Below are 25,615 nucleotides of genomic sequence, written 5' to 3'. Positions count from 1 at the left end.
CGTATCTTTATCCATCATCGTTAATCATAATAATAATTTATTCGGCTCATTATCTAAAACAGTGAGAGCAAATGTAAATATATTAACGCAGCAATATTCACCGTGACAAAGAGTAATGACAATAATTTATAAAAAAAATATCGCAAATGCGAAACAATGGAAGGGAAGAAATGAAAATAATAATCTGCTTAGCAAATCGTTTAGGATTTTTCTCTGTCTTTGCTAAGTCCCATTGTCTGATATAATTCTTGACTAGTGGAGTAAAATATACCCAAATATCTGTAAATTTATTTGAGGGTAGGTATATTTTTATTTGATTACCTATATGCAATTTCAGTGTTATCTCAAATACAACTAATATTGATAGGGATAAATCCTTTTTTTACAAAAGAAAAAGCACAGAAAACATGTTTTGACTCGAATAGCAGCAGATGCTTTTATACTCCAAAGGCTTTGAAAGAGAAATGGAACATAGGACATAAGATTAGTCGCCGAGTGTAAAATATCTTTGTATGCTTGTACGAAGAAATATATTTCAAAAATATAAAAGATAATAAAAATCATTAAATATTTTAAGTAGGTATAAACTTATTTGGATTAGATATAAATTACCTTTTTTTATCTCAGATTCTAATTTATAATTTTATCCTCAGTAGGTCTTATCAATTGTTAAAATAACAAGAAAAACAAACGTCTTGTTTAAGGATTATTTTTATTAAATAACAGACAAAACACATTTAGCTCTTTTCAATACAAGGAACACAGAAAAACAAAACAAAAATAACTAAGTACATATTTTATTTTGATGTCCTAGGAAACAAAACAAAAATAACTACATTTGATGTCGGACTAAGGAAAGAATAAAAAACAGATTTTAACACAAAGTAAATCATAAATAAAACTACATTTGATGTCGGACTAAGGAAAGAATAAAAAACAGATTTTAACACAAAGTAAATCATAAATAAAACTAACTTAATGTTTAAATTGAACTTACAATTATAAAGAAAAACCAACTAAAATTAAATACCGACAGTGTCGTTAAAACTATCATAAACTAACTGAAGACTCTAAAGAGATTTAAATGCTTAAAAAGTTATTAAGTGATATCTTTGCATCGAAGTATCTAGATTAGCGTTCACTTTTAACCCTTTTCTTGCAAATCGCATCAGGCTTGTCGTCCTTGCTGTCGCCGTAGAGCAAAGCTCTAAATGAGAACGGTTTAAAAGGATATCCGCTTCCAGTATAGAATTTACTCATAAACTCGACCCTGCAACGTGACATTTTCATATTTACACATAATTCCTGCATTGTAAGTACTTATTTTCTAAAGAGCAGCCTTATATCATAAAGCCTAGTATTCACGCTTAACATTTTTAGAGCAACTATTGCTCAACAATGTTGCTGAAACTTTAAGCGTTGACGCATGTCGGGTGAGAACATTTTGAAATGTTCAACATGCGTTATGAACTAACACGCAGTGTTGCCAGCAACATCTCAACGTGTTGATTCAGTGTTGCTAAGCAAACGTTTGCCATGAATACGGCTACACGGCTTAAGGCGGTTATCCATGTATCATGCGTTCATATTTGACAGGCATTAACTATGCCTGCATCTCGAAATACGAAACCATCAAAGTCACTCTATAGCCTATCTGTTAAAACCATCATATTTAGTATACTGTATTCCTCAGACGTACGCTATAGATTTATTGTATTATCAGTCAACATCGAAATTGATACTCAGACGTGACGGGTGATAGGATACATGCTAAAGTGCGTTTCACGAAAGAGTTCCCCTGCCGTTATGTTGGCTTACCTGACTGTCAAAAACGAAAACATTTTTTTTAATCAAAAATGACAGAGAAAATATTCTCCTTTCTAGGCAGCCGACCCCGCAAGATACGGGATAAGGCTAGGAAGAAAGGAGAATATTTTCTCTGTCATTTTTGATTAAAAAAAAAATTATTTTCGTTTTTGACAGTCAGGTATGCCAACATAACGGCAGGGGAACTCTATCGTGAAACGCACTCTACATGCTACGTCAAGATTCTCATAACTCTGGGCTTACAACTTGAGAATAGCTACCTACTGCTATAATATACGATACTCATTAAACATGCATAAATTTAATAATACGATGAAATTCATTAATACTTTCTTGCATTTCCTTTTACATGAGTGCTCTGTAAGGAAGAAAGAAATAAAGGCGAAAGAAAAAATCTATCGCTTTTTTATAAGTTGTGCTGATACGAAAGTATCAGAACAACGTTTGCCCATTAATTATAAAAACTAATAAAGAAATAAATAAATAAATATTAAAGGACATGTTTTTGTGTTTGAGCAAAAAAAAAACAATAAAGAACACATGATTCGTAAAGGTAAGGAAAATTACATCATAATATAACTTACCAATGCAATCGAAGAGTATGTAGGAAAGCCGATAGCCCTTCCATAACCACAAGTATAGAGAGGGTGAAAACCGCCCAGATTGCGAATATAAAGAAAAGTTTTATTCCACCACTGACTGATGTATCCCGTAGTGCCAATTTCGCCAAAATCATTATCCATAACATCTCTGACAACTCTGAAATAAAACATTTTCAATATGATCGTTTTATTTTATTGAATAGCTTCAAATGACGATAATAATATTCTTTCAGCCAAAAATTTGTCGGTAGCGTCTGTGTTAAACGGTTTGTCATCAACTCATCAATCTTATTTTTAAATGTGTTAATTAGTTCTTAGGGTTATTAAAACGTGTAAATTATAGTTGCATCAATAATAGTATAAACCAAATAAAAGTAAATTTTATTTATTTGAAATCATTGTCTCCTAATATCGTATTGGACACAATGTGTCTTTTTAATTAAGTTTTATAATTTACAAAAGGCACCATTAACAAAATTACCAAAGAATGTAGACTACATAGAGCCTAGCCTTACTGTGAAAGAATAATCCTTTTACAATCCTGTCCAATACGTCACAACTACGGCAAACGAAAACAATGCAGACGAGAAAACATGTCCATATTTTCATTTTGCCTTTCATCATAAAGCTCATTCGGACTTTGAGAGCCTCCGTAACGCCCGAAGGTGTAATAAAATCAGCAAAAATTTTGAAGCGATAATTAAATTTCATTTAGCGAGCTACGAACGTTACTGTATTACGATTCTGACGCATCGGAATCGGTCCACCTTTTTTCATAATAGATTTTGCAGAGATTATTCGAGTATTTACGAACTCACTTTGTTATAATCGATAAGTATGAGCTTATAGAACACGAAAATATAGAGGTGGCAACTGGCAACGTTTAAGAGATATAATATAAACTTCTATGATCACGCTATATTGTTTTATGCTTTTCATTATTTAAAATTAAAGGACGACTAAAATAATAAAAAAGTACGAAGATAAAGAGACTGCCGATAGAAGTGAAAATTTATAAGTTAGAATTTTAAGTATTAACTTTTACAACAATAGATCGTCGGCGACGAGAACCCATAAAATTCCTCTACCATAAAGCGCTCAACGAGACTAAATCATTTTGCACTTAAATATATTTATTGATCGCTATTTTTTCCCATCCCATTTCACAATGTTTACAGTTGTCAACTTAGGCTTATTCGGCTTATTAGACTTATTTTGCCTTCAATCGTCAAGCTCGATATGTGTATAAAGGCCCATAAACACTTGTAACACTTCTCCTTTGCTTGCTCTAACATAAAAAAAGCATATTATAATATTATGACATGTATAGCTAACGGATTTTCTTTCGAATTATTTTGAAGTAAACCATTTAAAAATTTTAAGTGTTCCAATATATTATTTAGGCAATACATAATATTATTCTGAATACGAAAAGTCACCAGGATAAATGGGTTTCATTTCACTCCAGCTTGAAAAGTGTCGCGGATTCTTTTTAGTAACGTGAAAAATTACTTACGTTCATGAGCCAACGACAATGCCCACAGTCTGAGGTATGAAGCTGTGTGAGAGATGGTACTGAGTACAAACTCAATTGTATGAACAGCTTGATGTATCATAAGTTCGCCAAACGAGTGTGAATATTTAGCTAATTCAGCTAGAATTAGCGCTTCTTCCTTTTTATCTGAATCCCTTCTTTGGTACCTGCGAAACTGGCTGATTTTTTTCTGCAATGAATGAAAAAAAGCTAGAAGCAGAGAAGACAGCGCAAATATCTTGTAAACATTCACTCAACCGGCTAAGTGGGGTATTACCACGTAAGTCTCAGTTTTACTCATACCGCCTGATCGCTCCCCGGTCGCGTGCGAAAGAGATATTATAGTGCATACAGTGTATAATTACTTTGGTGCAGTTATTTTTTATAACTGGATATGCACGATATTTATGCACGTATTTGGTGCGGATACGTGTAGCATTTCCTAAACATACTTAAATTAGTATAGGAGTTCTTAATCTTTATATTTTAAAGAATCGACATACCACCTATCAAAACGCAAGGCTTATTAAGGTAAATGCTTTAAGAATATTTATTTATTTTTAAATCATATAAGCAGCTGGTCTGTCTTGTTACTCTAATCTCTACAAACTATTGGTCTACTGCGTCATGTCCAACCGCTATCAAACATTCAATAAAAAACGAACATTATCATCAAAGATATTCCAGGTATCGTTCAGGATACTAAGAACTATCTATTCTTTACTTTTAATTGGAATAAATACCAGAGCCTCTTCCCTCTTCTTCTTATTAATTTTATTCAAGTATACAGGTGACCCAAACAGTATAATAGGGACACAGAGCAAGGATATAACAACAAGCATCCTCTGGAAGCCCTCTTGACCTTCAAACATGTAAGCATCACATTCTTCTTCAACTGGCTTCGAAGTGGATATGAGAACCATGTCAATGAATAGAATTAATATCAGTGGAGCGCAACCCGCACCTGTCTTTATGTCAGCTGAAATACATAATTAAGTTGCTAAATTACATGATACAACTCAGTTATATTTATCATTTGAACATGTGTATTTCATTTGCATTGTATTTCGATCATTCGTTATGCACATGACAGATTAAAAAGTATAATAGCCAAATGTCTACAATTAGTCTATTTGGTTATTTTTCGTATCTCACTTATTATAATCAATTGATCACATCTTTATTAAAATAGTTTAAAACTAGGGCAAGAAATATGTACATTGTACAATGCAAAATACATGTAATGTACAATATAGTAAGAAATAACAAATGCTTGACAATCACGCAACCTCAGATGAAATTAAAATCGAAACTAAACGTAGCAAAGTCGTCTAATTAATTATTAATACACGTAATGTTGGCTCACTGTTCTATTTAACGGAGACGTTAAACACAGCAGCACAGAGAAGTGTTCAAATATTACATTTCAATTCACCTCGTAACATTAAACAGTTCATTTCAAAACTAATGTGTCGTTAATTGCTCATTCCACTATTGCTACGTTAGTGATAGAAGCGTTTATGCAAATCAAAGGAAATAATACTACGAAAGCAATCATGTGAGCACAATGTAAAGCAAATCTTGCTCATTTCCTACACCGGCGTCTCGTGGAAATATAATCGACGTCTGCGAGTAAGGAGCGGCGCCCACTTGATACATTTAACGCCAACAAACTCGACGATGAATACTCAATCAAGAGGATAGAAGATAAACTCAATCTTGAGTGCAATCGAAATGAATTAATTACATAAACAAATAGCAAATACCTGGAATTCTTCGCAAACACTTGGAAATAGATATTTTGATTCTATTTTATTTATTAGGATTTGTTCAACTCAATACAGGAGTTATTAAAAAGCAAGGAATATTAGACATGTACAATCTCAAAGGAACAGAACAAGATTATTGGATAATAAATAAAATAACATAAACATATACCTCACAGATTATGCGTCCCTTGTAGGTAATATAATATTTTCCGCTAACCGTATTATAATTCTCAACATAAAATGCACAACATAGTCATGTCCATAATACGAACATTGTCACCACAATAGTGCATGTAATTCGTTTAAAACTGATGAAAGTAACAAAATAACTAATAGCAATAACCTAACCCTGCGCTTCCCGTGGAGGATAACCCAATTACCCGGCGCGCACGTGAAACAGACTTTTAAAAGGACTCATAAATTGACACGATTCTGCACCATTACTCTCATGTTTCACGTGGTAATATTTTTTTCAAAGCTTGCATTTGCATTTTAGAATATTGCTAATTGACTGAATGGAATGATATTTAATTACGACAAATTTAATAAAAATGTTTTTCATTAATACTGTTCTCTTTAATGATATTTATTAGCATGTACATATTATGATGGTTAAACACAAGCTGCATTAAATAAAAGATGGCAACTCCTATTCAGCCTCTATATAGTATCATGTTGGTTATCATGGCGCGAAATTTTGTATTCCGGTTCAAATCTTTCACGATAATATTATTGTAGCCATACACTTTTCTATCTGCTAGATTGGCAATTTAATCCACACTAATATTATAAATGCGAAAGTAACTCTGTCTGTCTGTCTGTCTGTTACTCAATCACGCCTAAACTACTGAACCAATTTGCATGAAATTTGGTATGAAGATAATATTTTGATTCACGAGAAAGGACATAGGCTACCTTTTATTGCGAAATATGTACCACGGGCGAAGCCGGGGCGGACCTCCAGTACTTTATAAATAATTTTACTAGGTATTAACTTAACAACATGCTGAATAATATGAAATCGTTATAAATTAATTGATTTCTCTTTTTTTAGGAGTTTTGTCAGTTATGTGACCGACGAGACAGAGAGATGTGTAATAAGTAAGATCATATTATATCGACGTAGAGATAAACTACGATAACTTGGCGCGCCCCTCCAAAATTCAAAACGTTTGAAAGTATTTGTGAAAGTATTTACAATGCACCACCAAGATTCACAACGCATGTGTGCGTAATGAGACGGCCGTCAAACAAAAACAAATCCACGGATTTGTTGCTCGACTAGTCACGCTCTAATCGCTCATTATTATTAGTAATGGCGCTGCACTGACGTATTCTATGAAAACGACACGTGCGTTGTCTTGGGCGCTCGGCTACTTATGATTAGTTGACCAACAAATCTGGACGTAAAGTACTAAAGACGAATACGTACAACTACATACAAACTCCTTCGTAAGGATGTCACTACACACATTGAAACAGTAATTTGGAGGGGCGCGCCATGTTATCGTAGTTTATCTCTAAATATTTTGACAGCAGCTAATAAACCCTTTACTTAACGAATCCTCATTTGAACCTTCTCGTTGGTGCAGTTTTTGTATGTGCGTGTAGATAATATAAATATAATTACACATAGAGATAAATGCATTCTAAAAAGCTTTTTTCGAATGAATGCGTTCTTAGCTATTTTAGTGCCACATAGTCATTCATTATTAGGTCTTTAGGGTACTTTTCCACCATAATAATGTGCGAGGATGTGTAATTGTGTGTGTGTATGTGTGTATCAATGTGTTTGTAAATAACCAATCATATTGCTGAATTTAGTTTGAAGTTTAAAGCAATACTATTTGTCATTTACTAACACATTCCTCCCTATACATCCTCACACATTATTGGTGGAAAAGTTACCCTAAAAATAAGGAAAGGTAAGAAGGTTGAAATAAATTTATGAATATACTAACTTGACTTTCCACTAAACATATACCACTTCATATACATTAGTACAACCAACCAGAAGAAGAGTCCACATAGAAACATCATTTGTGGTATAAATTGCAAATAAATAGCGTAGTGACGTTTAAAGTATCTAAAATAAAGAGAAAAATGTATAAAAAGCTCTACATAATGTTATATAGTAGGTATATAACAATAGGTATTATGTAAAAATTGTAATATTTAAAAGAAAGCTTACAAGTGATTAAACAGACTTAAAGATAATCCAAATATCATATGAATAATTCCGATAATAATCGACAGCTTCATTTTCAACGAATTCAAGTACATAATTTTATTTTTCGCCAGCTGCAAACAAAAATGACATTTTCATTAGGTACATATAAAAAAAATTTCGTAATGTTTACTCTTTATTATATTTTTTCTTATATAAACGATCCACCAGACAAACATACTAATTTATATATAGGAAAACTTCACTATCACTTCACTACATAATCTAAAACAAAGTCGCTTTCTCTGTCCCTATTTCCCTAAGTCCCTTTGTATGCTTAAATCTTTAAAACTACTTTTTTAATAGATAGAGTGATTCAAGAGGAAGGTTTTAGTATATAATTTATTAGGTTTTAAACAAAGCGGGCGAAGCCGCGGGCGGTAAGCTAGTTAGAATATAAATTACAACGTTGGAAGTAGATACATCGGCCTATCTATCGGCTTACCGGTGCAGGTTGCAAGTCTACAAAGTTTGGTATTCCTCCCAGATTGGTGGTTGCAAAATGCAAGTATTATCGTTGCAAATTATATAATATGACAAATTTCCACTCAATAACATCGGAATGCATTTCAGTTATACTTGCGTCTTTGGATTTGTGTGAACTAACATTATTATAGCTGTTAAAAATCAAAGCCTAGCAAAGAAACTGCGATGTCTGAACTTACCACAGGAACTAACATTAGTAGGTATAGATGTTAAAAATCAAGACCTAACAAAGAAACTGCGTCTAACCGGGCAGAGTCGTAGCGAGCGGCTTGTAAATAATAATTTGTCATTCTATGAAATATAATTTAAACATGTTACCGCCCAGAGGGGATCGACGCCGAAGATGTATGGATGGTTGGTTTCAAACACAGGGTTCAACGTTAAATATTGACTCTGCTCAATATCCTCTTTGCTAAAGGTGTTCTTCCAATATGGCGTCATTAACGTGATGGATTTGGAAAAATATACGTTGTATAGGAATCCCGTGAAAAGTGTAAACATGCCCATTAATAGGATTACATAACGTCCTGAAATTTAGATATAAATAGATAGTTTCTTGTAAAAATCTTTTGTACGCATTTATATATTTTTTGTAATGTGCTGTTAACTGACAAAATAACATATAATGTTACAGTAAAAAATTTATGATATTAATACAAACAACAATCACTAAATATTACCTTTACCAATAAATAATATACGTACCTCCAAAGAATATATTCCAAATTTCGTTAGAAGACGGCCGCCCCATATGCTTCTTCTCCACAGACACCATCCAACCAGCGAATGACAACAATATCACACCGTGGCACACGTCGCCAAACATCACAGAAAACAAGAAGGGGAACGTAACAACAGTGTATAAACCTAAAACATATAACCTCTTTAAGTACCTGTATCAGGAATATTTGCAAACAAAAATATCTTCAGGTAGGACCTGATAGGACCATTTTGTAAGGATCGTCTGATTTGAGGCGAGATGAGCATATAGCTAAGGATCCTTGTAATGAAAATATACTTAACAGCAGCTGTCTTCGTACGTCAGTTAGCAATGTTGCACCCTCAGAGATTGTTGGAAAATAAGGCTGTTAAAAACGTAGACCAACGTGCATCTTTTTGTGCGTTATATTACCTGTATCCTATCTAATTAGTAACGTGATGTTATTTGCAGCTCGAATGTTGCAAGATTTCTTTTGACTTTCTACGATAATGCTATGTTTAAAAATAAATTCCCAAATGAGATAAGTATATTTAATTGAACAAAAGTAAAGCTATTTTAACAGGAGCATGAAGCGAATGCTTTTTCGTGTTAATAGAGTGAAATAAGCATTCAGTAATAATGTGCTGAAAGCGACAATATTATGTTTAAAACAGGATATATAGCATTGTTACCACAATTTGAAGAAAAAAATAGATATCCCTTCTCACTTCATCTTGTCTAATTCATTATTTTATTTTTGGCATGCAAGTTATTTAAATTGTCTTCATAAACCAGACAACAACCGTTCAAGTCATAGCCTCTTATTTTTTACTAGCGGTCCGCCCCAGCTTCGCCCGTGGTACATATTTCACAATAAAAGGTAGCCTATGTTCTTTCTCAGTCTAAAGATTATCTGTGCCAAATTTCATCAAAATCGATCCAGTAGTTTATGCGTGAAAACCATACATACATACAAACCTTTCCTCTTTATAATATTAGTATAGATATCATAATCAGTCGCCGTTCAACAATGTTCGAAACAGACTCAAGTACACTCAGCAGCGGCTTAGAAGGGGAAAAGTTTCGATAGTTATAAAATCATCCCCTCTAAATACTAAACGTGCACCCTTCAATAGACCGGCCAATCCTTTGCCTTAAGCGTCAAATTATTTTCCGATCATTAATACCGTGAGCTTCATCAAAACAATGCTCAAAATTCTAATTAGGTATACACTGAACAACTCTTAACACTTTTTTTATTAGTAGGTACTATGGTTGATTTGAAAAAAAAATGAACAATTTAAAATTAATTACTAAAAAATCTAAAATCTGCGCATTCAATTAAATTATATAATTCAGTTAAACTTAAAATGGTTTAACGTATAACTAAAAACGTTAAAAATAAATTCCAATATTATCTTCCTATTAAATAAACGCGGTACAATATGTTCTAGACGTAACGGGGCGCTGGTTAAACTATTAGTTAACTAATTTAATAGTGGCATTTAGAGCTGATCGATTTCTCTACTAACTGAAGCGCTCTGGGTATTATTAAAGTATTCTCTTGGGAATCAATTAGTTTGCGCTTTGTTGTCATACCAGTGTTTTATTTTTAAACTGATTTTGTATAAAATAACCTTTAAAATAATAAGTTCAATAGACCAAATATTATGGCTGCTAATGTAGCACTTTAAGTATGTTTTTTTTCGTCACAACAGAGCTAATTTATCGCATGATTTTTATTTCATGTCTGGAGATAGTTACGGAATGAAATAGGCTGCTTTTTACCGGGGTCAAGCATCTAATTCCCATGGGAATTTCTTTTGACCACGCAGGAATAGCCAATTGCGAACCGCTAGTTTACCACAATTTTTTTAATCAATTTGGATACCTGGATTAAGTTCGCCATACGTAGAATCACCATATGCGTTAATTAACGCTTGAAAACCTTTAGTGAATTTATTAGTGCGATGAAATGTAGGCGGCTCTTCTTGAGTCTCAGCTACAGATATAAAGGATGACACATTACTCTCCATTTCTTCCTGCAATATTTTTTATCAATTATATTATATTATGTAAAAAATGTAAAAATAGCTTATAAACGCTCCAAGTGGCACGTCGAAATCTGACTAATTTGCCACAATTTACTTCAGTTGAATTATGCCTCATGCTTTGACAACTAATCGTGTTCTAATCGCATTAGTGTGCCGTTTTTGAAGATCTAAAGTTGTGTTGGTAGCCCTTTTCCATATCTTTATTTTTATAATATCATTGTGTATATATAATAACTTTTTTAAATCAGTTATGTAAGCAAAGCATGTTAATACATAAATGTTAATAATAGCATACGTAAAATTATATTTACATATGGTATTATTAATTACGATATTCGAATATGAATCGAGTCGCCCTCGCATTGGGCAGGCTGCACGACAAAAGAGCGTTGCTACGGTGCTAGCATATTTTATTGGTGTGTAATTGGGACTCGAAACATAGTTTCTGTTCTAAAATGTGAAATAACTAGTTTGAAAACAGTATTTCAATGACAAAATATATCCAACATTCACATTTATACCTGCAAGAGTTCCTACATAACGAGTGGACAACACAATTGAATTATGAGAAACACTCGTCCCGTCTCCGAGAAATTTACCTTGTTTGAAGAAATCATATAGTTCCACTTGTAGTTTATAGGTACTCACGTAAACGCAAGCAGATAAAAATTATTCCATGCAAATGATATTGGGTCCTTCATTCGCTTTCAAGTATAATGCGTATTAGAAAATATTTTTATTCTGATGCGATAAAGTTCAATCAAATGAAAACTTTCAAGCGTAGGAAGGTACTCCGGTTACATTTGTTAAGGAGCAATATTTATTTGTGAACTAAACAGTTTTTCCTGCATATGTCTCATGAGGATTATTCTCAGATAACTAGAATCCAACTTCAAAGCACAGCTTTTAATAAGGTGGATGTCATGCGTTAACTAATATAGGGAGATATAAGCGTATAGGTGAGTTTGATCCTTATTATGAGAATACGAGCGATGTTGCTGCCAATTGGAACTTTTAAATGAGCTTTTACAATATTTCCATATTTTACAAGCGTGTTATTCTATTCGAAGAACGATAAGTTTTAGAATTTAAACTACGCGATCGCGTCTATAATTTGTTGTAAATTTAAGTCTTGTTTTGAACATGTAAAATTCTCTTGTCGTGAGTTTGTTACTTGTAGCTCTCTCATAACCATTGTGCCGCGATATTCGTACAATTATTTGAATCACAATCAAGCTAGTCTCGCTTACAAAGTGACACAATAAATACCAATATGACCAATTTGTTATGCTTTCAACCGATAACCTCAGCAGTACATTTCAATGATATTCAATCGATTTTTACAACGATTTATGCTAACTAGCAAATCATCAACAGAACAATTCTTACTATAATCGTATAGGTAGTGAGTAAATAAAATTACCGTGAACGCAAAATTACTAAGAAAAAAACATTAAAATAATACCGAGCACGTTTCCAACATCTCTCGTATGCCAGGCAGATCCATATCGGGAACCCAACATTGACCGATGAGACACTTTCTAGTTATATCGAGGGAAAACATATTCATCGTGTGATAGATCGCTTTGGATTTTTTTATTTGGCACAACCACGCCTGCCATTGTCTGGCGACCGTGCGCAAGGCTTTGCATCTGTGATATTTCGTTTTCTTTATTACCTGCAATTATTTTTAATACACATATTATTGCTATAGGATCATTGTTTTCAGGTGGAACGCTGTTGAATCTGAAGAAATAATAAGAGGATCTATAAGTCGGAAAAATGCGTGTTGTTAGTGAAAAGTGTTTGTGCTGCTAATCTTTCATGGCTGACTTTATAATATTATAATTTATGTGACAAAGTGTACATCATCATTTTTTTCGTTGAATTATAATTAATCGATAGCATTTCAGTATTAAAGTAAAATTTAAGTTCCGTCGCTAAAAACGTAATATATGAAGCCATAAAATCCATATCCATCGAAACATGTTTTAATAAAAACAAGCATAATCTTATTTTGTTTACAAATGTATTTCACTTTGTGTTAAAATAAATAGGCACCTCGCAACACGGCAAAATTGTAACCGCTACCAAATAAACTCCATTTGAAATTACAAATAAAATAGTGATGGAAACCACGTTTTCACAAATAACCGCTAAAATACAAAAATACCTATTGAATATGTTTTCGTCGCCACATTGTGTATTTGTATTTATGCGTGCGTTAAGGGTGTTGAGTGGAAATATCAATATTTATTGAATATCACCATACTACAATTAAAAATATTCCACGTCGACAAATATTAGGGCTCTATTTCAATGGGATATTATTCGCTTTACAAATACGCTACAGGCTACAAATACGAAATGCCAATTAAGTATAAAAACATTATTTAGCCAATTAATTTATATCAATCAACATCATATACATTTAGGGTTTATCATTTATAAATTATCATTATATAAGGAAGAGTGTAATTTATATAATTTTTTTACGTATCATATAATATGCAAACATAACTATTCCTTTTACAATGGTCGACCTCAACAAAGACTAACCAAAGGCACCAAGATTGTATAGCATACGAAAATGTTAACACGCGCTTTTCAAACATCTCACGCTTGAATGGAATGGAAGATAGATCAAGGACAGCTTAACGTGAACTCCAAAGTGTAACATCCACAACTTCACGACTACTGCTATGAATTATCACAAATAATTATTTTTACCTACGAGTTCTTCTGACCTACTTTTTAGCTTAATCTATAGATCATCATTTCTAGCAGATTTATGACTTACGCACCTTCTCTAAATCCCCAATCCTGACATCTAGTTTGTGTAACATATCCAGTCTCTCATCCAGAGTTTCTGGACATGGGTAGATGTTGACTCTGAACCCGCTACAGACCTTTTCCATCCTTGCATTCAATGCTTCCCCTTGAAATATAGCCAGGAATGCAACTTTGCGGATCTCTTGTCCCTTTTGAAGAATATACGATATACATGGTTACATTTCATTAATTAAATGTAAAGTCAATGTGAAACAAAACTACATAATTTGCATTTTGTACCAATATTGTTACAAATGAACTAAACTAAAGTTACGTTTTTCGACGTAATAAAAGGCGTTGTCGATAGGCTTATCCAATACTATACCATTCCTGCCGATCCATTTTTGTTGCAGTGCAAATTTTCAATTACATAAGCCCACGTACGTTCTATTAGTGATGGATTTAATTAATCACAAAATTCAAAAACATTTTGTTCCCGGTGAAATCCTATGACTGCAAAATCCGTAATCCGGTGCATTAAAATAATGGACAAAAGCTTTCAAATTCGAGGCGAATCCCATCATTGGCAGACTATCCCTCAATATTTTTATACACGAGTCAGAGCACAGGTCGGAGTATAAGCCTGTTCGATTGGTCGGACACGTACAAAGCCATTTAAGCCTTGCTAGTACACAACTTACAGTTTGCGGATCGTGCAGGATAGCGTCCTCGGGCGCTTGACGGTAATATATGTTACCGCGCGAGACTCTCCAGAGCATGATTTCGAAAGGAAAACATCTGCTTCTCCGCACGACCCCACACATCACGGTCAATCGACCGGAGAGGACCGCGTCGCCGGCTGCCGCTCTGGTGAATGATACTCGATCTTAGAATAAATCTGTTCAACTATTTTATACTTTAAAATATACCGAGTCATCTGAACGCTGCCTTATATTTTCTATATAGTAGAAGATCCGAACATAGGTCGACCTTCACCAGCGTGATAATAGAATGAGACCAATTTTATAATAAATGTAGTCTATTAAAAATCTATTAAAGATGGGTTTGCTGAAAAAATCCTGGACAGGATATTTTTAGTTAATTATTAAAAAATCTTTTTATTTTTTTAATTATGCAGTGTTGAGACAATAAACAATTTTGTTATAAAACAGCGCTCATGCTGATATATATTTTTTTTCTATCATCCCATCAAGTGAAAGTAACTGGTACGGACATGCCTGTTTATACCTGCCAACCTAGCAGTTTGTCCAGATAAATATTAGAAAATCCTATGACTGCACATTCTGTAGGTTTCATACTTCAAGTCTATTATATCTTATTTATTATCTTGATAAGTACTGCAATTAATAAAAAAAAAATTAAAATTAATTAAAATGGATTTTTCCAGCAAACCCATTCTAATAGACTAAATTTATTATATAATTGGGCTCATTTTATTATCACGCCGGTGAAGGTCGACCTATATTCGGATCTTAGAGACTTAGACCAATAGCTATCTTACTTGGGTACCTATAAGGCTTTCCAATAAAGCAGTTTTACCATGCATTTTTATGGTTCCTCTAAGCAATACTATCACATTATGATACCTTTGATTTGTTGATTCGCAGAATAATGATTAGAGCGTCATAAAGGTCAAAGAAAAATTCATTTAAAGTTAGATATTCTGACATAGGTATTAATTATTATTTTCACTATTTTTGTCGTCTACATTGTCCTACATTGTTGTTGAAAATGATATCGGCGGACAATAATTACCCACAGTCGTATGTATGTAAACAAATTTCCCAGCATTAGATACGATACCGAATCCTATAGATACAATCGCGCATTGTTTAGGACAATTTTTAAATCGATACTATCTATAGGCAAATACAACAGTCAGTCCAACCGCGTACGGCGTAAGCTGACTGTGAATAAGAGATCATAATACGGTATCTGTGCGTTTTTCCATATCAAAGTTTTTACTGACCAAAACAGAAACATAACCAGGACTATTGAAAATTTATAATAATATGTCGGTGTATGGTATTTTCTTAATTCTGATTATTATGTAGGTAAATCTGTAATCGGAATCGATTTCTAAACAATCATCTTTGATTTCATGGCATTATGTATCGGAACAAAGTCACAACTTTCTAAATTGTATCTTCGTCTATAGGACTAGGAAATACCTACAGCATAATGTAGGAGAAAAAACTCACTTTCCAAACAAGGACTCGGTTGTCAGCTCCGCATCACCCAATAAGTTTCCGATATGGCTCAAAACGTAGTACATTTCAGTCAACTCCATATAGTTCTTTAAGAGACTAACTTGATTGTCGGACATATCTTGCACCTCACCTTCCCATTTTTCTAGCAAGTTCTGGAACATTCATGTTTAATAAAATATAACGATCATCATTGAAGTCTCGTGTCCCCAAATGGGATAAGGGGCAGATGCATTTTGCACACATCTGTTTTACTGATCGATTTGCTTTAGGAACATGTAGGTGATCACTTCAGCCTTCTGTGTCCTGCCAGACCGAGACATTTTTTTTTCACAGGGAATCGAACCTTTGGTTCTACGCTCAAGCGTTAACCACTGTACCAAAGAGGCGGTCATAAGGCTTCGGGATATACTATCAAAAGTAATATAATTTTTTATCAATATGCAATATTAATTAAAAAATGCACAGTGCTTAAAGCCTTAAAAAGCCTTAAGCTCACCATGTACGACCATTTCGATAACTCATTTTCCAAACGAAAATACGCGCTTTGTGTTCTTAAAACAATGATACAGCTTCATTTTTACTCTTATTCATTATTAATTTTATTTTACAAGTATTTTTGTTTCAATGAAATATTTTACAATAGGAGGTAAAATATTCCAGAACAGAGATCGATAATTCTAATGGAATCAGTGATTAATAATATATTACTTATTTTATTTATTAACCATTCAGCTCGTTCTTAAGCCTAATCACCTCTAAGTATATTTTTCTCTATCGTGTATTTTCAGCTAAACACCACTACTGAAACACCAAAAACATCCCCCAAAAATTGAGAACAACACAGAAAGTCACATGCGCGCTTTAAATAAACATTACATGCCATTTAATCATTCGAATGCTGTATCTAACAAATCTCAAAGCTATATATAATATCCACGTCTAATCAACGTACCTCCAACGACTTCATTTCATTGAGAGGCAAAGCTTTAGGCTCCCTCTCTATATCCGGTATATTTATCTCATCTTTGAGCATTTCGCCTTCCATATACATTAGTTTTCGTTCCATTTCGACGCATCTACACAGTTCCATTATATAAGATCGATTAAAGGGCTTCACGTCCGGAGTCATCTGAAATTATTGAGAATATTGAAACTGTAAGCTAAAAGCGCTTTGACTTCAATATCAGTGTATCGAAACGTTCTGTAGATATTTTAATTGAATTCCTACCGGTATACTTCAAATAGTTACGTTTTAATAAATACATGTTAATGATTATTTTCAGAATGCATAATTTATGGTAGGACATAATATCGACAACGACAACATATTAAAACATTATCAACAATAACTAAGATTTGAAAAAAATCAATATAAGGGATAAGATTAATATATAAATAATAGAGTAAGATCCCAGAGCGATAAGACATAACTTATTTTCTAAAAGATGAAACTTTAAGTTCTCAGTAGTGTCTCATGTACTTTGTATACCTGCGTGTTTGTGAAGTTTGCCCAGTGACACCTGGGCAGGTACCAGGTGAGAAAGGTGACTAAAAATAAGAGTTACTTTACTTAAATTTAGATGGCTGATTTTTAGATATATTATATAGAATATCATTCTCAAATGGTATCGCAAGTATCAGACACTTTTCATGGACCAAAACTTTTGTCAGACGCTTTAAAGCTCCACTTCCAAAAATAAATAAACTTTACTTATTTTTAAATGTCTGATTTTTTAATATGTTATCAACATAACTATTACAAAATTATATTTAATCAGTCAGACAAATTGGAATGACCAAAAATCCACTAAACACAAAAAATATTCGGCCGTGAGTACGAACGCGAGAGCATTATGCATGCGTTTCAGAGCGAGTGTATATATATGTATGTGTATAGATAGTAACCCGGATCTCCTTCTTTAACTCACATTCTGTTTCAGTCTACTGTGTATGTGCGCGCAATGTATATACCCGGCGCGGCCTAAGATGATCCCTATGACACTGACAGTTATTTAATTAATTACCGTTCGCGTTAATTTACTTACCTATGATAATATAAGTTTTTTAGAAAAATTAAATGGGGGATTCCATTTTCATGATAAAATAATATACACTGTGTTAAACGGGTTAAAGATTACGAGAAAATGATAAGGTGCATTTTTATGTTTTGGAAAACTTTCGTTTTACTTACCGTTTCGTTTACATAATAGACGTTAAAAATTCATTTTATAATATTTGTAAAAACATGTTTACCGACGTGGCTGAATGCAAACCACGTCTTAGCCTATAAAATAGTAAAGTATCGACACGATCCATCATACGAGCAATCACTAAGACGAACTGTCATAGGGATCATCTTAGGCCGCGCCGGGTATAGTATACATTATACCCAGCGCGGCGAATGATGATTCCTATGACACTGACAGTTATTCTCAAGAGACAAACTTGTAATGGCGTCACCATTAAATTAGAAACGTATTGGAGGCGTTTAAAAATGGCATTTATTAATTTTTATGTAGCTTTATGCCATAACAATGATATTCCGTTGGAATTATAACCATTCTTAACATTTACGAGAAATTATATCAATCTGAATTTGCATTTACGTCCTACAAAACTTACATCGTTGGCATTTATCGACTAGTGCGGAAGTATCGATTAACCAATTTCGATAATGGAAACGAGTTCACATTTTTTCCATGCTTAAGCTTCAGTTCATTCACTATTGAATGGAACAGAAGATCGCAGCGTAATTAATTCATTCATTACCGCTCGCGTTAATTTACTTACCTATGATAATATAAGTTTTTTAGACAAATTAAATGGGGGCTTCCATTTTCATGATAAAATAATATACACTGTGTTAACGGGTTAAAAATTACGTGAAAATGATAAGGCGCATTTTTATGCTTTGGAAAACTTTCGTTTTACTTACCTACTTAATCTATGCTAAAAAACTTAAATTAATACAACAACAACATAATAGACGTCAAAAATTTTAGTTAAAATTAATTTTATAATATTTGTAAAAACATGTTTACCAACGTCGCTGAATGCAAATCACGCCTTTGCCTATAAAATAGTAAAGTATCGACACGACCCATCATACGAGCAATCACTAAGACGAACTGTCATAGGAATCATCATTCGCCGCGCCGGGTATAATGTATACTATACATTGCGCGCACATACACAGTAGACTGAAACAGAATGTGAGTTAAAGAAGGAGATCCGGGTTACTATCTATACACATACATATATATACACTCGCTCTGAAACGCATGCATAATGCTCTCGCGTTCGTACTCACGGCCGAATATTTTTTGTGTTTAGTGGATTTTTGGTCATTCCAATTTGTCTGACTGATTAAATATAATTTTGTAATAGTTATGTTGATAACATATTAAAAAATCAGATATTTAAAAATAAGTAAAGTTTATTTATTTTTGGAAGTGGAGCTTTAAAGCGTCTGACAAAAGTTTTGGTCCATGAAAAGTGTGTGATACTTGCGATACCATTTGAGAATGATATTCTATATAATATATCTAAAAATCAGCCATCTAAATTTAAGTAAAGTAACTCTTATTTTTAGTCACCTTTCTCACCTGGTACCTGCCCAGGTGTCACTGGGCAAACTTCACAAACACGCAGGTATACAAAGTACAGGAGACACTACTGAGAACTTAAAGTTTCATCTTTTAGAAAATAAGTTATGTCTTATCGCTCTGGGATCTTGGACTATAAAGGGTAATGAAACCAGCTATTGAAAACCAACTCAAACCCTCAGACATGGAGGGTCAGTCGTAACACCATGCATCAAAGTCCTATAGCATTACCGTGTCACCGATTCAACATAGCTCATGTGCCCCCGGCTTTACCTCCTTTTTTCTATTTAACCTTCGTGACTACGGCCCATTGAACAATCCCAGACGTGTGCAATGTCCGAATAGTTGACTTTATAAACGCAATCGGTACAGCCATGTACGGCGAGGCACGTCTACCACCACACTCTGCACTTACCTTTTAACACGTTTTCCAATAGGACAATACTATTACTTTTTAGCTCAAGATGTTGTAGTGTCGTTTTGTAAACAGTAGTCTGCTGAATTTATATATCCTGTATATTTTGTATACTTCAGGAGGGGTGGTAATAGTGAAGAAAGTAGAATAATTTTTAGTTACATGTTTCATTTCATCAAGTTGTAAAAGTAAAAAATAAATTCGAAAATAAACAAAACGATTCAGTGTTTTATTTTTATTTTACTTTATTACTTAATTTAACAATACTTTTTTAGTGAAAGAACATTACGTGCAATTATTATTTAATCTTACAAAAGTAATGAAAATTATTATAAAATGACGTCCAAGTGAGCTTAAAACACTAGGCATAAGCATACAATAAGAGATTATTTTATGTGACTTCATTTGCTAAATATGAGAGATCTTAAATCTTAATGCATATTTGATAATCTTCCACACGGTAATTCCTAAATCGATTTGGATTATATATCCAAAGTAGACAAACACCTGTATACATTTTATCGTAACGGCAAAAACATCGTAGCAACGCCGAAAATTCCACCGACTGTGCTATGTTGTATGCTTTATTTTTCAATGAAAGAAACGCTACTCAAAATAAGCGCAAAATTCAACACAAGATTGATGATACTTCGAAAATATTATATTAGTTTTATAGAAATATTTTTATTATTTCAATAAAAAAAGAAACATATCAAACAAAAAGCTTCTGCGTAAATTAATCTTCCCGCCCATATTACAAACTTATGTTCGAATAATATTAAATGAAATATTCAAATAACATGATTACTTACCTGATAGAAACTTAATAATAAATATAACCTAAATGATATTATTTTGATACAACGACGTAATTATCGTGAGACGTACAAAAAATGTATCGTGACGACATAGTGTGGACCGACCCTAAGTAATATCCGGGATTACCATAATGAATTTTAATCTGAAACCAACGGTAACTCGAAGCTGGGGAGAGCTGGTACCAAATAAAGAAAAGCTAGACTAAACAAATGGCAAAATTTCGCCGTGTTATTATTAAGCTGCACATCGTTATAAAACAGTATGCGTTATTTCGTACAGAAATATTATTGCATACGTATTTTTGTTTTAAAAATAAACAAACTTATAATTAATGTTTTCAGTTCCAACAATTTCTAATCTAGAATAGTATGGTCCGGGAGCCAGAAACAGATTTTATGACCAAGTTCATCTCAAGCGGTAATTAGTAAAATGCATCAAAGTATAGTATTATGAAGCCTCGTGAACGTCAGCTGCTCGGTTGGGGGGAAGAGCGGTTGTAGCCTCCCACGCACGTAGGAAAAAAAATACATTCATTCTTTTCCTCTCAGCTAAAAATTTGTCAAATTGTAGCTAACCCAATATCTCAACGAAAAAAAATAATCAGCTGGTTACAACATGGTGTATTTATACGTCTCGTAAATGTACCACGGGCGAAGCCGGGGCGGAACGTTAGTTAATAAAAAAAAACGGGTAAATTATCCTATTAAAATTATTTAATAGGATAATTTTTAATAAACGTAGGTATTAACCTACGTTTATTAAACAGAATCCACACAGCACAGGAAAGCTATTTGATTCCAACTAAAGACACATCCTCGAACAGTAAGACGCGACGCTATTTGCAAAAACATTTTATAACAAAGAAAAGACGAGTTCAAAAGTCGCCAAGAATCTTGTGTAACTGGATAGCGGAGAAAATTGCTTATTTCTTAAATATCTCGTTAAGAATATAATCAAATGTCTTCAAAGGTAATTTTAAAACTTACAGATATAAGTACAATCCTTTATCTGGGGGACTTTTGTTCTGGTAATAAGAGATAAAACAATGTTTTTTTATGTTAATTAATGCCGAATTGCGTTTATATTAAGGTTTACATTTCAGAGCTTATGCGATAATCAACTGCTAATGTACTTTAATGTATTTAAGCCAGTTTTTCAATTTGATGCATGAATAAACTGATATGTTTGCAAGGCTAATCAACTTATTATATTGAATCGTAACGCTGCGGTACGGACAGATAGGAGCTTATATACTACACAGTTTAAATTACTTATGATATATTGTGTAAATAAATTGTATTTATTCTACAAATATACAAAGTACTAAGTATATAAATATACCTATGTTTTTTTAACATAGCACTAGCAAAAAATACTAATTTTATGTCATTAATAGTATTGTGTATAATGTACACGACTATTTATTTTCAAAATAAAATGAATGGTGCCTTTTAAGGAACTAAAACACTGTGTATTACTATTACAGTACCTACAGTATAAAATAAGGTTCAACGCAAATGACAAAAATCACCGGTAAAATAGTATCGAAAGCTGTGCACGTATAATAATTATGGTAAATTATAAATAATGGATAATATCAGCTTAACTTGGACATTTTCATCGCCCTGACAAAATAATCTAAAATCAATAACATCAACCAATCAGGTTTATTAATTAATAGTTGCTGTCTGGCGTTGATTGTGCCTAACGTTGTTAACGGAATATGTTTAATTGTATATCAAAGGATACTATTAATTTGTGTGTATCATGTTTAAAATATTCATATTAATTTGAAAAGGAATAGTTTTCAAACAGCGGCTTAATGTGAACCAATCTCATTATCTATATATAGGTGCAGAATTAATGGAAACTCCTCTTTCATAATCAATATCAAACATTATTAATAAAATAACGTAGCACCATTCCCAAAAATAATGAAGACTAACAAATGAACTTAAGACGCCGTGGCCGATTGCCGATGCTCATTACAGAAAACAAGCACATACAGCTTGAATCACAATAGTATATTATAATTAATTACATAAAGACTAGTAGATGTTATACTGAAGAAATGTACCTAAACAAGAGCCGCTCGAGGTAACGACGCCGGCCGGCGCGGTTGCTTTCCTTACAAAAGACGCGTGTCTGCGATACTAATCGCTATACATAATATGTATATCGTCTAAAGTGGCGTGAACTTATTACTTATAAAAGAGCTTTCTTAGAAAACGTATAGAGCCGTTCTAAAAAATATGTAATAATATTGATATATTGGTATGGTATCTAATGATTTCTTAGTATTCGTAACGCCTCCTTGAACGCGTTTTGTTAAATCTATTCAGAGTTCTTCTGGTTATCTCTTTCACAATAAACCATTGTTGGGACAATAATTTAGAGGGTTTCATTATAATATGCCCATTATTTTATGCTTTATATTTATTCCACAACTAGCGGTCCGCCCCGGCTTCGCCCGTGGTACATATTAACGTTTTCTCTACATAAAAACCATCCTCGTACTTCAAGGGATATAATAAAAAAAGAATTATCGAAATCGGTTCAGCCATTCTCGAGTTATGCGCTTACCAACACATTTTGCGATTCATTTTTATATATATATATATGCAGCCTAAGTAACAAATAGTTTTAGAAGTTGAACTTTCTTCCGAATTAATTGACCAACACTTACATAAATATATTTTCTATCTTTTTATCGATGTATAGACGATATCCCGATTGGCTACGGTGACCGAATTTTGATTAAGAAGGCTAGGTACATATCAAAAATCAATAATGATAATCTTTTACTTTCTTACTTACATCCAAAAACTGTACATTGCCGGATTCTCCCAGCCTGGATAGAATTTCGAATGCGGTTTCTGGCTGCAGAAATATTTCGCAAAATGACATCGGATCGCTTCTTAACATGCACCCCATTCTTTAAAAGTAGAATACATATTCTAAAGCAGATATTATACAAATAAATGGATTTAAAACTAAATTTATACTAACCTGCATAAATATATTATTTATTCTGTAATATAAATTAATTGACACTCGTATGCTTCCACGAAAATTCTGACATTAACAATAATATTATATTCTTCTTTTATGCAAATTAAATCAAATGTTCGAAAGAGTATTTATGTATATTTATATTTACAAGATGGAGAAGAGATAGAGTAAGAGAAAGAGAGAGAACATTTTTAATAGATTCTTAGCTGAATTTTTTTAACTGTACCAATTATTATATGTAGTATGTCAAGAAGCTTATAAACATGATAAAGGAACTTTAAATAAACCTGCACAACATTACCAATCAATATAACAAAACAAGAAACTCCGCTTCCCAATGAAGAACGTAGCGAATGAAAATTGAAACTTATTTAAATGCAACCGATAGAAGATTAACTGTCAACTCAATTTATATCGCTTATACTTCAAAGCTACTAGATACTCGTACTAACTCGATTAAAGTCAGGTACTTCGTTTAATTAAAGTGTAGTGCGCTGTAACTAGTTTTTTGTATCGTTAGTGGTAAATCAACAAGCCCTCGTTGAAACGAGTTCGATTTCCCTTCTGAACGTACCTTCTTGTGTTATTCTTCAGGTCCCAGGGGTCCGCAACGGAATAATTTACTGTTTCCAACTAACTTGGAGTTGGCCCGTATCCCTAGAGCTACCGTAGTTTGTTTTATCCTCACGCGCGATACTCAATTAAATGCGTTTAAATACCCCCACACCTTTACGACATACATACGTGTCAGTGGCGACCCTTTTTTATCATGTACTAGCGGTCCGCCCCGGCTTCGCCCGTGGTACATATTTACGTTATCTCTACATAAGAACCATCGTCGTCGACATTATGGAATTCTAGCTATTTATGTTCCATAATTTTAGTCTTACATTATATTATATCAAAACTATAACCGCATAGTATTACGAAATACGAATAAACTTTTATGCATTATTTATGTTAATGTAAACTAAAAATAAAATGGAAATCCATTAGCAAAGGCTAAAATATATTACTACGCAAAAGGTAGACGTAATGCCATTGTGCATTTTACAATACATACGAAAAACCTTTAACACAAGCTTAACTCGTTTTGTTAAAAGGATCTGGCTGCAAAATACGTTATGAAAAGTTTTCACTCATGTTTTTTTAAAATAATTATATCCGGAAAGTTAAAAAGTTACATTAAAAGCTTACTCACACTCCTTTGTTTTATTTTCCGACGAAATCTACTGTTATTTCAATGTATGCTATTTTTAATATTAAAATATAAAAAATATAATTATTTTTAAATTAGTTTAAATTGGTTACACTATCTCACAATAGAAACATCAAATAAATTATTTATTAAATATCAAAATACAAACAAGGAAACCGACCTAATCGCGTACAATTGATTAAACTCGTTTTATTCCAACCATTTTCATATTAAACGTTATAATTTTATAGCATTGTGTTAAAAAATGGAAAAACCTACATGGCGCCTTCCCTGATAGCATGCAATAACTACGACTATGTGTACCTACGTTGATTTTATCAAAAGATTATACGCTGCTCCTGTT

At 33.0% G+C, this 25,615-nt stretch overlaps 1 protein-coding gene across 1 annotated transcript; it reads right to left on the bottom strand.

Annotated features, from left to right (window-relative positions):
- Nucleotides 1–1,085: 1,085 nt before the first annotated feature.
- Nucleotides 1,086–23,975, bottom strand: LOC149491391 (V-type proton ATPase 116 kDa subunit a 1-like). The gene is made up of 15 exons (XM_089697511.1): nucleotides 23,859–23,975; nucleotides 17,155–17,331; nucleotides 16,194–16,354; nucleotides 14,673–14,838; nucleotides 14,004–14,180; nucleotides 12,665–12,877; nucleotides 11,037–11,187; nucleotides 9,151–9,312; nucleotides 8,764–8,972; nucleotides 7,924–8,033; nucleotides 7,694–7,818; nucleotides 4,707–4,942; nucleotides 3,946–4,153; nucleotides 2,412–2,586; nucleotides 1,086–1,270 (listed from the first exon to the last, which is right to left on the bottom strand). Exons 1-15 carry the CDS (start codon nucleotides 23,973–23,975, stop codon nucleotides 1,132–1,134), a joined length of 2,526 nt encoding a protein of 841 aa, XP_089553637.1. The 3' UTR covers nucleotides 1,086–1,131.
- Between the last annotated feature and the right edge of the window lie 1,640 nt (nucleotides 23,976–25,615).

This window comes from Colias philodice, chromosome 1 (assembly GCF_061535455.1).
Source record: "Colias philodice isolate Cphi_HAF_F1 chromosome 1, ilColPhil1 Martin Lab GWU primary, whole genome shotgun sequence".
Taxonomy (NCBI): domain Eukaryota; kingdom Metazoa; phylum Arthropoda; class Insecta; order Lepidoptera; family Pieridae; genus Colias; species Colias philodice.
Note: the sequence above shows the minus strand (reverse complement) of the source record. Positions and strands in the feature narration are given on the sequence as shown.

Bases quoted from the DNA above. Each gene is read 5' to 3' on its own strand.
- LOC149491391 (XM_089697511.1), bottom strand. From the start codon at position 23,975: ATGGGGTGCATGTTAAGAAGCGATCCGATGTCATTTTGCGAAATATTT. The intron at 17,332-23,858 runs GTAAGTAAGAAA...CAATAATTTCAG, and splicing joins GCAATGTACAGTTTTTGGAT to ATGACTCCGGACGTGAAGCC. The intron at 12,878-14,003 runs GTGCGTAAGTCA...AAATAATTGCAG, and splicing joins GGATTGGGGATTTAGAGAAG to GTAATAAAGAAAACGAAATA.